The sequence below is a fragment of the Bufo gargarizans genome, chromosome 3 (genome assembly GCF_014858855.1).
Source record: "Bufo gargarizans isolate SCDJY-AF-19 chromosome 3, ASM1485885v1, whole genome shotgun sequence".
NCBI classification, from domain to species: domain Eukaryota; kingdom Metazoa; phylum Chordata; class Amphibia; order Anura; family Bufonidae; genus Bufo; species Bufo gargarizans.
The window spans coordinates 494,394,316-494,411,665 of NC_058082.1; the positions used below are offsets into that span (position 1 = coordinate 494,394,316).

The 17,350-nt window shown below is 41.5% G+C and overlaps 1 protein-coding gene across 2 annotated transcripts in view; it reads right to left on the reverse strand.

Annotated features, from left to right (window-relative positions):
* Positions 1 to 17,350, reverse strand: part of SGSM2 (small G protein signaling modulator 2) — a 393,993-nt gene that overhangs the window by 43,261 nt on the left and 333,382 nt on the right. For both annotated transcript variants that reach the window (XM_044286961.1, XM_044286963.1), the window contains 2 exons: positions 8,588 to 8,741; positions 4,806 to 4,870 (listed from right to left, as the gene is read on the reverse strand). In XM_044286961.1, coding sequence (XP_044142896.1) covers positions 4,806 to 4,870; positions 8,588 to 8,741 — 219 coding nt within the window. The remainder of the gene's footprint in view (positions 1 to 4,805; positions 4,871 to 8,587; positions 8,742 to 17,350) is intronic.

Consider the following 17,350-nt stretch of genomic DNA (forward strand, 5'->3'; position numbering starts at 1 on the left):
AAATGGGAACAGTATAAATATATGGTGGGGAGATAGGGGTATCAGCTGCTGCAGAACCTCATAGAATCGGAGCATGGGGTAACTATCAGGGTAGCAGGCATGACAGCTGCTTTGGGGCCTGGTTGATAGCTGTGATGGCCAATAAGCTCTGCTTTCAGACTCCCACAGCCCATCTGTCTGACTAGTCGCTGTACTCTTTGCATACTTATAGATAGTTTAGTTTGGTTCAGGACTGGACAGCTTGTACTGTAGGACTACAAGTACCAGCAACACTGTCTTTGGTCCAGATTCCTATGGCAAATTCTAGGAAGGTCTGTCTTAGGTCAGTCAACCTTTACCTTTCCAGATTTTGTAGAACTGCAGGTCTTAGTACACAAAGACAGTCTTTTAACTTGACACTCACAGCTGGAATTCAGATGGTGCTGCTGGTGGTGGTGGTGGTGTGTGTGTGTGTGTGTGTGTGTGGGGGGGGGGGGGGTCGGTGTTAGTAAAATTTTTAATGGGAAACAGTAATTGAAGATATTGAACACACTGGTCAGCCATATATGGTACTACAATAAGATGGGCCAGTGAGTGACCCAGCCAGGGTACAGAGATCCAGTGATGGCACCTACTCTGATCATAGGTAGATGTACAGCCTGAGAATGGTGTATAAGAACCAATGTGAGGGCTGGAGTTGTATTCAGATTACTTGTCACCTACCTTTCTATACTTGCTCTTTTCCAAAAAGAGGGCAGAGTGGGGTGGGGACCGGTGCAGGTGTGGTGCCAGCTGGCCCGGCACATCTATTATATAATCTATCCCAGGAAACTAGAGTACATTATAGCTGGTGATCCTTTGCTGGTGTAGACTTCTATTTTAGCGCATGGACAGATAGACCACAATTATTAACAGATATGTGGATCTTATTATGTGGTGCATCTGATGCCAGTGAGGGATAGATATGTCGTGTTATACATAGTAACATAGTATATAAGGCCGAAAAAAGACATTTGTCCATCCAGTTCGGCCTGTTATCCTGCAAGTTGGTCTTAATAAATATCCCCCATAGAGTTTCTCATATATTAACTAATCAAACGGGTTATGTAAGATTTTTTTTTACTTGGCAGGAAGTAAGGGGCTTTATACATTGAAAAAAACCTTTATGTATAATATTTCGCTTGGCGCTGCAAAAACTGCAACTCATATGCAACATGTAGACCGGCCAAAGGCCACATTGTTTTAACAATGATTGTTTAACATTCAATTTGAAAACCGCTCCAACCTAAACAACAAACAAAAATATATTCCCCATTAAAAGTTCCCTGTCTGACCCAGTAAGAAGTACAGCGGCGTCTTAAAAATATTAAAATAGACAAATTGCTGGGACCAGATGGCATACACTCCCATATCCTAAAAGAATTAAGTAATGTAATAGCCAGACCCTTATTTCTGATATTTAAGGACTCTATAATGACAGGATTGGCACATAGCAAATGTGGTGCCAATATTCAAAAAGGGTCCAAAAACAGAGCCCAGAAACTTTAGGCCGCTAAGTTTAACATCTGTCGTGGCTAAACTGTTTGAAGGTTTTCTAAGAGATGCTATCTTGGAGTACCTCAATGACAATAAGCAAAAAATGCCATATTAGCATGGCTTCATGAGGGATCGGTCATGTTAAACTAATTTAATCAGTTTCTATAAGGAGGTAAGTTCTAGACTTGACAGCGGCGAATCAATGGATGTCGTGTATCTGGACTTCTCCAAAGCACTTGACACTGTACCACATAAAAGGTTAGTATATAAAATGAGAATGCTTGGACTGGGAGACAATATCTGCATGTGGTTAGGTAACTGGCTCAGTGATAGAAAACAGAGGGTGGTTATTAATGGTACATACTCAGATTGGGTCACTGTCACTAGTGGAGTACCTCAGGGGTCAGTATTGGGCCCTATTCTCTTCAATGTATTTATTAATGATCTTGTAGAAGGCTTGCACAGTAAAATATACATTTTTGCACTTGACACTAAACTGTGTAAGGTAATTAATACGGAAGAGGACAGTATACGGCTGCAGATGGATCTAAATACATAGTAGGCTTGGGCAGAGAAGTGGCAGATGAGGTTTAAAACTGACAAATGTAAGGTTATGCATATGGAAAGGAATAATGCAAGTCACCAGTACATACTAAATGGTAAAACACTGGGTGACATGGAAAAGGACCTAGGAATTTTAGTGAATGGAAAACTAAGCTGTATAAATCAGTGTCAGGCAGCTGCTGCCAATAAGATAATGGGTTGCATCAAAAGGGGCATAGATGCCCGTGATGAGAACATAGTCCTACCACTTTAAAAATCACTGGTCAGACCACACATGGAGTATTGTGTACAGTTTTGGGCTCCTGTGAACAAGGCAGACATAGCAGAGCTGGAGAGGGTTCAGAGGAGGGCAACTAAAGTAATAACTAGAATGGGTGGACTACAGTACCCTGAAAGATTATCAAAATTATGGTTATTCACTTTAGAAAAAAAGACGACTGAGGGGAGATCAAATCACTATGTATAAATATATCAGGGGTCAGTACAGAGATCTCTCCCATCTTCTATTCATTCCCAGGACTGTGACTGTGATGTGGGGACATCCTCTGTGTCTGGAGGAAAGAAGGTTTGTACACAAACATAGAAGAGGATTCTTTACGGTAAGAGCAGAGAGACAATGAAACTGTGCCTGAGGAGGTGGTGATAGTGAGCTCACTAAAAAAGTTCAAGAGGGGCCTGGATGTAATTCTGGAGTGTAGTAATATAAATGTCTTCTCCGATCTCAGCTCCGGAAAGTTGTTCTGGCTTGTGAGCTCTGCAAGCCACCTCAGATGCTGTAGTCACAACTAACCATGGCATCTGATGGGGTTAAATGTCTGTGATCTGTGTTATCATCCCCGGTGTCTGCTGTTTAAAATAGCAGAAATCCATCGGCTATGTATGGGTACTCAGGAGCAGGCACCATTTTTAAACCACCGGACTTCTGCAGGATATGTACAGGGACAGTCCTGAAGGGGTTAAATGCTCACTATTTGTAATATAGATAATTATAATTGCTTTATTTTATATAGAATAATGGGTATAAGCTGTGTTCTCTTTCTTTGGGTTTCACATATTCTGGAAAATATGTAATGCACTTCTTTCTATTGTAAAGTCCAATTCTGGCTTCACAAATGGTCATATTGAGATGGCTTCTAGAAACACGTCAGTCTATTGTTGTTTCGTGGAAAGAAGGTAATTTCATGCGTCAGACTGCTAAGAATGTCAAACTAATGTATTGAGAGATGAGGAGAAACTGGATCTAAGCAGAACAGCTAAAGAAGAGGGCACCTAAGCAAGAAAAGCATATTGAAGCCTCAATTTCCAATTCCTAATTTGGTTGTGCATATGGTATGTTCACCCCTGAACTTACCTGATTAAAGCTCACCATTGTCACTATAGCTTATATGACTGAATAGCTGTGATGTCACAGGAGCTAACTTGATGGAAACACATTTGTGATGTCATAGCAGCTAACCTCATGGAAACACACCTGTGATGTCACAGAAGCTAACCTCATGGAAACATACCTGTGATGTCACAGAAGCTAACCTCATGGAAACATACCTGTGATCTTACAATAGCTAACCTGATGGAAATAAAGTTGTAATGCCATAGGACAGTGATGGTGAACCTTTTAGAAACCGAGTGCCCAACCTGCAACCAAATACCCACTTATTTATCGCAAAGTGCCACTTTCGATGTCACAGCAGCTAACCTGATGGAAGCACACTTGTGATGTCACTGCACCTAACCTGATGGAAACTCACTTGTGATGTCACAACAGCTAACTTGATGGAAACACACTTTCGATGTCACAGCAGCTAACCTGATGGAAGCACACTTGTGATGTCACTGCACCTAACCTGATGGAAACTCACTTGTGATGTCACTGCACCTAACCTGATGGAAGCACACTTGTGATGTCACAGCAGCTAACCTGATGGAAGCACACTTGTGATGTCACAGCAGCTAGCCTGATGGGAACACAGGTGTGATGTCATAGCAGCTAACTTGATGGAAACACATGTGTGATGTCATAGAAGCTAACTTGATGGAAGCACACTTGTGATGTCACAGCAGCTAACCTGATGGAAGCACACTTGTGATGTCACTGCACCTAACCTGATGGAAACTCACTTGTGATGTCACAGCACCTAACTTGATGAAAACTCAATTGTGATGTCACAGCACCTAACTTGATGGAAACTCACTTGTGATGTCACAACGGCTAACCTGATGGAAACACACCCATGATATTGCAACACCTAACTTGATGGAAACTCGGCTAACCTGATGGAAACACACCCATGATATTGCAACACCTAACTTGATGGAAACTCACTTGTGATGTCACAGCAGCTTACCTGCTTGAGACCTGCCTGTGAAGTCACAGCAACATACCTAATGGAAAACCAATTGTAATGTGTCAGCAACTTACCTGACTAACACTATTTGCTAGTCATGCACTTACCGATCCACTCTACAGTGCCATCTTTTCTTCCCTCCAGTCACTGCTTCAAAAAGTCTTGAGACAGGGCTGGCAGAGATGTCAGGCAGTCCATGTGGCCATTTGGCCAACAGAGACAGTGAACAATATTTAATTATTTTCCCTTTGAACTGTTTGACTTTTGAGTGACCCCGTTTCACTTGGCTTGCTTGTCTACTATTTCCTTTGCAAACTGTACCACATACTTTGATGGCCTTGATCATACAACCAACAAAAAAAAAAAAAGATATTGACTTACATCCATAGAAAGCTCTGGAAACAATCTGTCTTTTCATGTTTTCACACAATAACTTTAGTGGTGCCCTGTGGACAGAAATAAATGTCAGTGCCGGCTGTATATGATCTGCCAAGTATAAACTCTAAGGCCTCTTTCACACGAGCAATAAGGAAAAAGTCAGGGTTCGTTCAGTGAAAAATTGATTATTTTCAAGCAAGTTCAATTAGGTTTTTTCTGAGATTGCATTCAGTGTTTTAGTTTTCTCCGGATTGCATGCGCTTTACATGCATCTTTAACACGCTTGAAGAAAAACTGAAGAATAACAATCCACATTTCCGAGCAACCATCAGTGAAAAACGCATTGCAACCAGATCCCTTCCGTATTTCACACAGTCCCATTCATTTCTATGGGTCAAGGGCTGCGTGAAAAACGGACTATATAGAACATGCTGTGATTTTTCCAGAACACAAAGATGATGAAAAACAACGCTCATGTACACAGAGCCATTAAAATGAACTGGTCAGGATTCAGTCCGGATGCTGTACGTTCAAAAAAACGCAACGCATCAGGACTTAAAACTTGCTAGTGTGAAATTAGCCTAAGGGTTTATTCACATGTCACAATCAGGTCACTGTTTTCGATGTAAATGTTTGAAAATAGCAGCAAAATGCTTAAATTTTTCATGATTTTGGGAAGATTGTGGTGGAAACACAACTGCAACATGTGAATAAACTCTTAGATGAACTTTGCTAGGACTCTGTTTACGTGTTGGACAATCGCCTAAAAACCACAAAATTATATATACGTGAGCACATTAGTCACACGTTTTCCGTTGCCTGAGGTCTCACATTCATAACATATGCAATGAACCATAGTAAGAATAAGAGTACCTGCAGCACAGAAACACTTGGAGTGACATTGAACCAGTCTCAATTGTTACCATAGACCTGTGATGGCTAACGTCTGGCACTCCAGCTGTGGTAAATGTACAACTTCCAAGAACTACAACTCCCACTCTCAGAACTCCATAGAAATGAATGGCGCATGCTAGGATTCGTAGTTTCACCACATCTGGAGTGCCGGAGGTTAGCCATCACAGCCATAGACGAAGAATATGACCTATTCTTAGGCATTTATTTCTGAAAAAAATTCTTGACGTGTCCCTGTAGTCACCAGAACAAGGAGATAGAAGTCCTCACACAGAGTGTTCACTCCTCACTGGAGGAGACAGACTGGAGATGGTCTCTTAGACTTTATATTGAGCCCGTCGCCTTCAGCGACTAGAGAGCGATCTGTATGAGCACTTCTATCTCCTTGTTCTACCAGGGGTCCCAGCAGTCAGGCCCCACTGATCAGTTAGTTAACCCCTATCCTATGGATTGGGGATAACTTCCATACTCTGCACAATTTGCTCATGATTGTGGAGAGGGGTGAGATAATAGGGAATGTTTGTTAGTTTTCACTGCAATGAGACATGATAGGATTACGAGGAGGACGATAGGAATTGCTGGGATTTTTTAATATTTTCTACAATTAGTGCTCCTAAATTGTAAAATACCATATTTTTCATTTTAGAAGACAGCGCGTCTTGTAAAGCGAATACTACTGAGTGCTTCCATTATGGAAGCACTCATTATTACAGTAGGATCAGGGAGTGGTTAGTGTAGCGCTGCTATCGTTGGTATTACTCCCTGGTCTTCTCCGGGTGCTGCGCTGTTCTGTGTCCTGACAGCGTATAGACCGAATTGAAACACTGCACATACTGTGGTTCCCTTTTTGTAGTAAACAACTACAGGAATTATGGTACTTTTGTCACCGACAGGCCTAATGCAGGTGTACCAGGTCTGTATGGCAGTGCTCAGAGGCAATGTGGCTGCCTAGAACATAGCTGTAAGATGTGAGCTTACCAGAAGGCTTTTCTGGGGTCTTTATGACAGTGCTATTCTACATAGAGGATGTCCCCTTGTCACGGTCCCAGTCCTGGGTATAAATAGAACATAGGAGAGATCTCTGTACTGCCCTGTCATAGTTTTCTAATAACTATGTATAAATATATCAGGGGTCAGTACAGAGATCTATCCAGTCATCTATTTTTCCCCAGGACTGTGACGAGGGGACATCCTCTGTGTCTGGAGGAAAGAAGGTTTGTACACAAACATAGAAAAGGATTCTTTACGGTAAGAGCAGTGAGACTATGGAACTCTCTGCCTGAGGAGGTGGTGATGGTGAGTACAATAAAAGAGTTCAAGAGGGGCCTGGATGTATTTCTGGAGTGTAATAATATTACAGGTTATAGTTACTAGATTTCTGGAGAAGGGTCGTCTATCCAAGGAGTTATTCTTTTTTTTAAATCTCTTTTCATTAAAGAAAACAAGTAAATGTTACAACAAAAGGCCATGACAGCACAGAAATAAATGGCTAACACGGATGAGTCCTAGCTTTACAAATACAATTTCCAGAGCATTGAGGACATTTCCACTCAAGGCCACAGTTTTAACATGTTCAATATGGAGCAACAGAAGGGATAAAAGGAGTTGGGAAGATAAGGGAAAAGTGGTAAACGGGGTAGGAAGGGTAAAAAAGGAGGGTATGAAGATTTCATAATGCTCGCTGCATCAAAGTGAGCAGACTGGTATCAGCAGGGAGTTTCAAGGCAGGCAATAAGATGTGTCTGTGAAGCAAATAAACTCGGAATCTAGTGCAAAGCATGGGCTGAGTCATCTCCTAACTCTATGGGATAGAAGAAGATCATATGTAATAGTAACAAGAAATGTGTTAGGTATTCGAGTGGAAGTGTCCCACATGAACCATCCACGGTCGCCATATTTCCATAAATTTCTGGTGTACCAGTTCCTGTAGTGGAGGGAGTGAAATCCTAACTTGTCAGTGATTTCTGCTGTGTTCATAGCGGTGGGCAGTTCCTGTTAGTTAGGAAAGAGTAGCAAGACGGCATCTCAGAGCTCATCCTCTGCCAGCATCCTCATCAGCTCCTCCATGGCCTTGTTCACTTGCTCCAGATCATTGCTTTCCACCATAAAGATCAGTCCTTGTGTGTTCTGGAAGTAGTGGCGTCGAGGCGTCTGAACTTGTCCTGACCACCCACGTCCCATACTATGAAGCTGATGTTCTTATAGTCTACAGTCTCTACATTAAAGCTATTGTGGGGATTGCCGTTGAACAGGTTGGCAAACACATTCCCCAAGTTGGAAATGTGATGGTATCAGATATGGCAAGATAATTCTCTCTCTGTTACAGATGGCGCTCGTCTGCCCGTCCGATGCCCTGTCCCGCTCTCGGCAGATGTCCGGTACGTGCTCTGCGTCTCTGAAGTGTTGGTTTGTTCAGCACAAGACGGTGGATCCCATTCCAGGGAATCATTCTGATTGCCTGATTGCAGTCGGGAAGTAATTGTTTCCCCTAAAATGAGATAAGCTGGCTTCTACCTCACTGGGTTTTTTGTCTTTGTCTGGATCAACTTGCAGGATAACAGGCTGAACTGGATGGACAGATGTCTTTTTTTAGCCTTAAAAACTATGTTACCCTAGGAGTCCGGAACAATAATGTGTGCCATGCCACCAACACAGGAAATATGATATTCATATATTAATTATGTTATTTCAGTTCATTTTCATATAGGAAAAAAAGCAAACTAATTAACCACTATAAAATCAGAATGTATTCTTTATTAAAACATCTATTACAAAAATGTCAGCCATGTAGATTCAGTAAAGTTCTATATTCACAACCGTATAAACTATAATCACACTACATCATCAATGTCAGGCACTAAGGGAAGTCTCACCTGTCGTGGACGCAGGTACAGCAGCTGGAAAGATCATACGGAGAGCTTCCCGTGGAGCAGGACAGACACGGCGATCCCTGACTGCAATATTCATTAAGCTGCCAGGGCAAAAGATTAGCACCAAATCCTTGCATCTCTATCACGTCTCTGGAGTCTGGAGAGATATATCAATCAAACACAGGACAGGATGAATCCAATACAAATAATGTTCAGAAAAGCTCCTGGTTATTGAACACGGCCTTACATTCAATAATGATGTATCTGCCATTTGTACCTGTCAGTAACTAGCCTCTTATTTTTCTCAGCTATACTGTTGACCCATAAGTGTTGCTTAGAGAAGACTGCATTTTTTTTTTTGGATGGACTATGCGTTTGTGTGCGCTAAGCGATATGCTTATTTAGTCTATAATGACATATGGAGACACCTCCTGACTAATAGGCCCTATGAGCAGATGGACATCATAGAGTCCTCCCTCCCCACCCCTGCTCATGATTCCCCTGAAAGAGAATGGAGAGCCACGATGTTCTGGTGGACTAGATTTGTCCTTTTGAATGGCCACCATGTAATACTACATTTCATGGCTGCTGCACGAGGAATGCCTAACTGGCCAAAGCTCGCTGCAAAAAAAAACCAAAACATTAAAGGCAGAAACTGTAAGAATTTTACATTAGTTAGCATGGTACTGTCTAGAACAATTAATAAGTTACATTGGTGGGTCGGAGGCTTCACATATAAACAGTTAAGCTGCTCATACACAAAAAACTTCAGCTGAACCTGCCAATTATGAAGGATAGTTGGAAAATCGAATGCGTGTTGGACCTCCCAACTTCTAATGCCTAAAGTGACTGGCAGAGGATTATTCTCCTTCACCCCATTCAAATAATTATTCAAGTTCAGACAACTTGTAGACACAATTATGGTAGAGTCTTAAGAAGTAGTTGTCTGACGAGCATTTCTCTCTCCTCCTTCTAGTGATCGGCGTGGGGTCTCAGTGCTCAGACCTCACCAATCAAAACTTTTGATGTGTCACTATGACATATCATAAGTTTTCTGAAAGTACAGTGCCACTTTAAGTCACTGTAGACAAGAAACTCAAAAGAAGGTAGTTGGTATGTAAAATATCCAAGATTTTTTATACTTTAAAAAAAGTTTATACTTAAAAAAAGTTACCATTTTTGAGATCTCTGCCAGTGAAAGAGAACATTCTTATTTACAGTCAAGAAGCCATATCCAACGAACCCAGGTACATGTCTCATATCATATATCAGAGCTCTGACTTGGAGTGAGCACTGTTTGGTCACAGTACATTGACTACTGTCCTACAACTGTAGATGTGTTTCTCCAAATTTGGCTCTCATGTGATTGAGTTTCATGAATATACTCTATGAGAGGTGATGCCCATGTCCTTCAGGTTTTAGATTTAAATTGTCTTACTCCTAAGAGCAAAGGGCTGCATAACTTCAATGGGCTATGCCTCAGATCCAAATGTAATAAAGTACAATGTAGCCATGGTCCGCAAAGGGAATCTGTCACTAGTGACCTCCTCATCCAACTATTTGCATAGACACATAACTGTAGTTCACCTTGATAAAACGTTATTTTTCCTTTAGTAATCCGAGACTCTGTTCCTGAGTTTTGATGCTTTTTCCCTAAAATGCAAGTAGATGTTTGGTGCAACGAGGGCATCACTGTTGTTGACATTGCACACAAGCTTTGCTCATTTCTGCTTCTCCCTTACTGCGCTGATTGACAGGGCAAGGCAGCGACAAAGCACTGCCCACCGAACGGAGCGTAACTTGGGTGCAATGAGAGCAATGGTGACTCCCTCTTTGAACCAAGCACCAACTTTGCATATTAGGAAAAAATATCATAACTCGGGAATGGAGCCTCGGATCAACAAAAGAAAAATCTCATTTTAATTAGATGAACCCCAGCTATGTGTCTATGCAAACATTTTGAGAGGGAGGTTGCTGGTGACAGACTCTCTTCAATCCTAAAAGGACACATTTTTTAACATGTTTGCATATAAAACATAACTTTAATGATTAAGGCCTTTCAGCTCTCCCCATGACATGAATTAAGTCACCAACATAAACCAGATCACCAAACATTTCGCCTCCATAGGGGGCAAATAATAGCATAATGTAGAAAAGGAATTAGGCCATTCATTTCAGCAGGGGAGGAAGCCATGGTAAAAGGTCCAAATTGCAGACCTCACTACAAGCAAATAATAATAAAAAAAATCCATACAAGTGCAGGAGAAACATTACAAAGACCATATGGGGGGAGATATAGGTGGTTCATGCATCAAAAAAACCAAGGTGCAATGAAAAGATTTGGTTAACCAGCAAAAGCAATGTATAGATGTAAGTGGAGGTCACCCCCTTCCCCCCTCAGTGTCTTAAGCTCTGTCAGAATTATATTATATTCCAAGTGATGGAAAAAAAAAAATCTGTTGGGAAATTTCTAAAAATTAACATTTCCCACTGGTGGGTATTACTTTTTTTGTCAGAGGGGAAAGGGTTTTATATAGGCAGGCAAAATGAAGTCACAGCAATGCAAAAACATGCCACATTAATAAAAAAAAAAAGAAATATAGAAATAAAAACTGCCAAGGAAAGCCAAATTTTAATGAAAAAATGCTCTTCACCTTAATTCTTCAGGGAGGGAGTTGGATGGCCAAAATTGTATTGCATTTATTTCTATATCAATTAAAGTATAAAAAGTAGATTCCCCCAGCCATCTGCTGCAATTGTTTGGATTATGATATTACCATTAATTAGGTTATTTTTCACGGGCCCGAGTAAAAAATAAATAAATAAATCATAAGAATAATAATAATAATAATAAAAAAAGTAATCACATGGAGAAGATGAAATTATTGATATGAATAATCGATTACAAAATGGAAAATCAGAACCCCACAGAACCTAAAGATCCAGATGAAAGGTACCGGAGTCGTTGAAGAATTATAAGTGAACAGCATCCTCATTATGTTCCATTCATCATTTATTTGGATAGCTGCAAAATTGGCCACATGCAAAGGTCGAGCATGTTGCAAACACCAGCAGACAAGGGCAAGCAAACCCTGGAACAACAGTGATGTCATTATCGGGAGGCAGAACACAATGCATTTGCAAATAATCCCAGTTATTCATTTCTATTACTTTATACACCAGCAGAGAAGCGTTTGTGGAGTTGCAATCTCACCTCTTTCTATAGGTATTTTTATTTTTTATTTTTTAAACATTTGTATTTAAAGGGCATCTGTCAGCAGATTTGTACCTATAATACTGGCTGACCTGTTACATGTGCACTTGGCAGCTGAAGACATTGGTGTTGGTCCCATGTTTATATGTGCCTGCATTGCTGAGAAAAATACAATTTTAATATATGCAAATGAGCCTCTAGGAGCAATGGAGGCGTTGCTGTTACACCTGGAGGCTCTGTTTTCTCTACAACTGCTGTGCCCTTTGCACTTCGATTGACAGGGCCAGACGTGATGATGTTTACACTGCCTGGTCCTGTCTATTAAAGTGCAGAGGGCGCGGCAGTTGCAGAGAGAGCTGAGCCTCTAGGTATAATGGCAACGCCCCCGTTGCTCCTAGAGGCTCATTTGCATAAATTAAAACTTTATTTTTCTCAGCATTGCAGGCACATATGAACATGGAACCAACACCAATGCCTTCAGCTGCCAAGTGCACATGTAACAGGTCAGATCAGTGTCATAGGTACAAATCTGCCGAGAGATGCCCTTTAAAGCTTTGAAAATAAATCACATTGCTAACAATAGACTGCACAGCCACGCATGGGTCGGTGTAGTCTCCCTGCTGCAGGCACATTCCATCTCAACAACTAATAAATTCTCAATACTGGAAAACTGCAAACGTTATTTTTCCATTTACAGCTGTTTGTGCGGAGTACATCTGCTATCTATTTACAGCTAAAGACGGGTTTTCACCTCTGGGCTATGATCAGAGACCCCAACCTGCATTCTAGGAATGGTAAAAGGGCAATCGCTCAGGGGCCACCACCACTTCACAACCAGGATTTTGTATGTCATTTTCCAACATACCCAATTCTTGTCTCCCTGTCAGCAGACACCAAGGGACAGGGGTGCTGCCCTCGTGCTGTACTAGATGGTTGTCAGATAGTGTTGAAATCAAAAGGACCTGTGAACAATAATCTCATACTTGTGTCCAACGTAACGAATATTTGTCCTAGCTTTTAACAACCATGATCCAGCCATGGTGGGCCCAGTCATTTTAATGAAAATTACAATTCGCTCTTATTTTTGATTACAAAGGATGCATTTAGACTTTCCCTCTGCCCCTACAACCTGATTTACACTGCAGCTCTGTATATCCCTCAGTGCTAACAATGCCAACAAGCCCAGTAGTAAGTCAGCGCAAGGGGAGCTGATTTACCTTATAGCTAAATGAATATAAACCACAAGCAACTACAAGACCAATAACAAATCGTCTATCAGTTAATTTCGCATATAGAGATGGAAATAAAGTGGCAACCGTAACCCAGTCTGATCTAATTGCTCTTAAATGCATCCTCCCTGCTGTTCTGTAAAATCTTGTGAAATTAGTGAATTGATATTTGGGGAAGTTCTTTTCATGATATTGTCCTATTTATTTAGCTTTGAGTTGACAAGGCATGTCACATCATAAAACATGTCAGATCAGAGATAAAATGGACACTTGCTTTTTATGTTCACTTTTATACAGTTGCTTTAAGGGATTTATATTATCGGTTTAAAGGATAACTGTTACTTAGGTTACTGGGTGATGTAGGATATTGGGAAAAATATGGGATACGTTTTATTGCACAAGTTTTTCTTAAAGGACAGCTTAAGTCATTAAATAAAATCCTTCCAGACACGACATTAGGATTTATTGATAAATTTAGATATGAACAATTACGACACGCTATTCACTACACGGAGAATAAGAATTACTTAAAAATTGTAAGGAACACTTTTTTAGATTTTTGTTATGATACGACTGTTAACACTTCTATATCACACATTTATGCCAAACTAAAATGTGAATATACTAAAACAATCACATTTAGAAGTGAGGCTAAATGGGAAAAGGACCTGCGGACTGGGGAACCTATCCCGTGGAACGCCGTCTACAGAAATATTAAAAGATTGACGGTTTCCCCTGCCCATGCATGGATCCTTTTGAAAATTACACATCGTCTCTATTATACACCAGCTCTTTTACATATTATTTACAACAATAGGAAACAGAACTGCTACAAATGCAGTAAAGATAGAGGAGACTATATACATCTACTGTGGGAATGCCCAGGGATTAAAGAGTACTGGACTAAAATATTCTGGAAATTGCGGGATAGCTCACCCATGAAATATGAGGCCTGCATTAATTATGCTGTCCTGGGTGTATTCCCAGAGATAGACCAAAATAAAACTGAGCAGATACTCTGGCTTCGGGGAATTGCACTGGCCAAAATATTAATTATTAAATACTGGGGTACTCCAGAATACCCTAATTTTCAGGAGTGGATGGAACGGATGAAAAGGGTTAAGCAATACGAACACATTCTCGCTCAGACAGCTGGAAAAAAGGCAACCTGGATGCGGATATGGGGCAACCTGAAATGATAATATTAGGTGTAAAGACGGTAGCTCCGCGGAGAGAGAAAAGGGAAGGAGAGAGGAAGGAAAAAAGGGGGTTGTAGGGAGGGAAGGGGGGGTTAGAAGATAAAAAGGGAAATTTAGTATATGATGATATTATGTATCACTGTATTATTGTCTTGTGACACCAAAATCTATCACTGTAGATTCTCTCTTTGTAAAATAAAATTATTATTAATAAAAAAAAAAAAGGATAACTGTCACATTTAGACCCTAATTTCAATTTTCATATATGCAGTTACTAATAACATGATATTCCAGAATCAGTTACTATTAGACTGACTTACCCCATATTTAATAAGATTCAGCCCTTAGCAACCAGTCTGCATAAAACTGCAATTTCACTATTCAGTTAAGATGGCCGCCACTGCCCTCATCCTGAGGCTAATCCCGCCTGCCCTCACTAGCCAGTAACAATAGCCCCCCAAAAGTGTCAGTAACCAGAGCCCTCCCCCCTAAAGGGTTAATCTCCTGCAGCACAAAGGGGTCCTCTTACCACATGTTGCTTTCATTTATACACTGAGCAGATGGCACATCTCCCTTCCCTGGTCTGCGCTGCTCCAACTCTGCATTCTCCAGCTCTGCTGAGTGAGGGAGCGTCTGCCAAGCGCAGGGACAGGGAGAAGTGCACACAGCCCAGGCACTGTTATGTTGGGGAGGACCTGGCTTTAATCATTTACTTACAGTCCCTGGATGTCAGGACCATGCCTAGCAACCCTATTTTAAGCACAGGTAAAAGTAGGCAGTACAGGGAACAAAACTGTGGAATTAAGGGGTAATTGAATACACAGTGAAAAGTTGAAATAGGGCCACCAAGGAGATATTAATCACCACAATCCAATACTCCCAAAAAAACAAAAAACGACAGTTATTTTTTAATCCTCTTATACATATTTATGGCATGCTTTAAAGGTGTTGAGCAGTGCAACAATATCAATGACCTATGGTCAAGATAGACCATCAATATCAGATCGGCGGGGGTCCGACTCTTGGCAGCCCCGTTGATCAACAGTTTGAAGAGGTAGTGTTGCTCATGCAAGCGCTGCATCCACTAGAATTATCTGTGCTTTGTATCGCTTGTTAATTACATCTGCATTTCTCAGTCAAGGGAAGTTACACCTGCTTCTCCTAGTCATTTCCTACAAAGAAGATGTGTAACACCCCCAGAGTGGTGTTACCATTTCTGCACTTTGCTACTACTTTTATTGGTCTAACCTGAATGTCATCTTATGTATTTATTCCAGGTCCTCCACACTGTGCATTTCTAATGTTATGTAACTGTTCATGTAATGTGTCTGGTTCACCAGCAGGTGGCAGCAAACACGGCAGAGATGTCCTTAGATAGAATGGAACTTCCCATTCCATTCTAACCCCCCATCTGGAGAGAGGTGGGCACAAGTTCTAGTCAGTCTAGTTTACCCCCAGCTAGGGGAACGGTGTGCAGGGGCACATCTCTGCTGGACGTGCTCACGCCAGCCAGAGCACCGTAAGCTCTGCTGGCCATGGAGGCCAAAGCTTGAAGCCTCAGGAGCCCGGAGGAAAGTTCCCTGGCATAACCTAGAGTCAGACTACAAAGTGAAGTGCAGCATACGGAAGAAGCTGAGTTATACAGCCAGCCTGTCAGTACAGCAGAGCCAGAGAGAAACAGATATAGCAGAGTGGAGTTTGCCCGCTAGTTTCAATGCTAAAGCTTGCTGGAACCAAGACAAAGCCTGAAACTGTTTTGGAGAAACGTTTATTCAAGTAAAGCTGCCATTGAACTTCATCTCAAGGTCTGGACTCAAGTTATTTCTTCAAATCCCTCAATTATTCCCCCTATTTTTTGCTTCGGAGCCAAAGCCTGGGTTCAGCCATATCCAGGTAGGAGCACCATGACACACATAAACAGACATTTTAGGCCGCAACATACCACTCTGTATATCCTACACCTGGGATGCGCGACATAGAGGGTCCTAGGGGGAAGCACCCGTTGCAGATGGCGCACAGGTAATTTTAAAGTGGAAGTAGAGCTTAAAACAAGCGCCGCTACCTCTTCAAAAAGCTAATCGGCAGAGGTGACGGGAGTCGGACCCCTGCCGATCTGATACTAATTACCTATCCTTAAGGTCCCTTTACATGGAACGACAGAGCAGCAGATTGTCTGGAAGGAAGCTTTCCTTCCCGACAATCTGATTCATGTTGGTGGAGGAGAATGCTGCATTTACATGCAGTGATCTCCTCTACAGTATGGGGAGGAGTGGTCGCTAATGCCATCGCTCTTCCCCATACTGACATATTGTTTGCCAGCTAGCAGATCGTGATTACACGATCTGCTGCCGGCAAACAACGATTTCTGTGTGTGCATAAGTGATCGGATTACCCGATGAACGTTTTGCTTGTTCACTGGTTAATCAGCGATACATTTACACCGCCAGATAATTGCTAACGAGCATTCTTATGAACGCTCATTAGCGATTATCTTTAGGATTCTCAGCCCGTATAAAAGGCCCTTTAGGATAGGTCATCAATATCTTTGCACTGCACAACCCCTTTAAGCATAACTAAATAAAACATTTAGTTTCCAGCTGAAGTTTAATACAATACATGGATAATAAATCATAGAAATATAAGTGTAGTATAATAATTGGAATCAATATAAACCGTAAACTGGTCTATACATAGGGTTATACAACGTTTATTTATTTATATTAATATTATTTTTTTATCTTATTCATGTTAGGGTTTATTCACACAACCGTATAAATGGATCCGCAACCCAACTGCAAATTTGCGGAATGGGTGCCGACCCGCTCATTTCAATTGGGCCGCAAAAGATGCGGACAGCACACTGTGTGCTGTCCGCATCCATTGTTCCGTACCGTGACCCCGCAAAAAAGATGGAGCATGTACTATTCTTGTCCGCAACCGCGGACAAGCTTAGGCATTCTCTATATAGCGCTGGCCATGTTCGGTCCGCAAATTGCGGAACGCACACGGCTGGTATCCGTGTTTTGCGTATCTGCAATTTGCGGACTGCAAAACACTTGCAGTCGTGTGAATGCACCCTAACTCTGCTGCACTTCTGGCTAGGAATAACACAACCGTTTGGGTA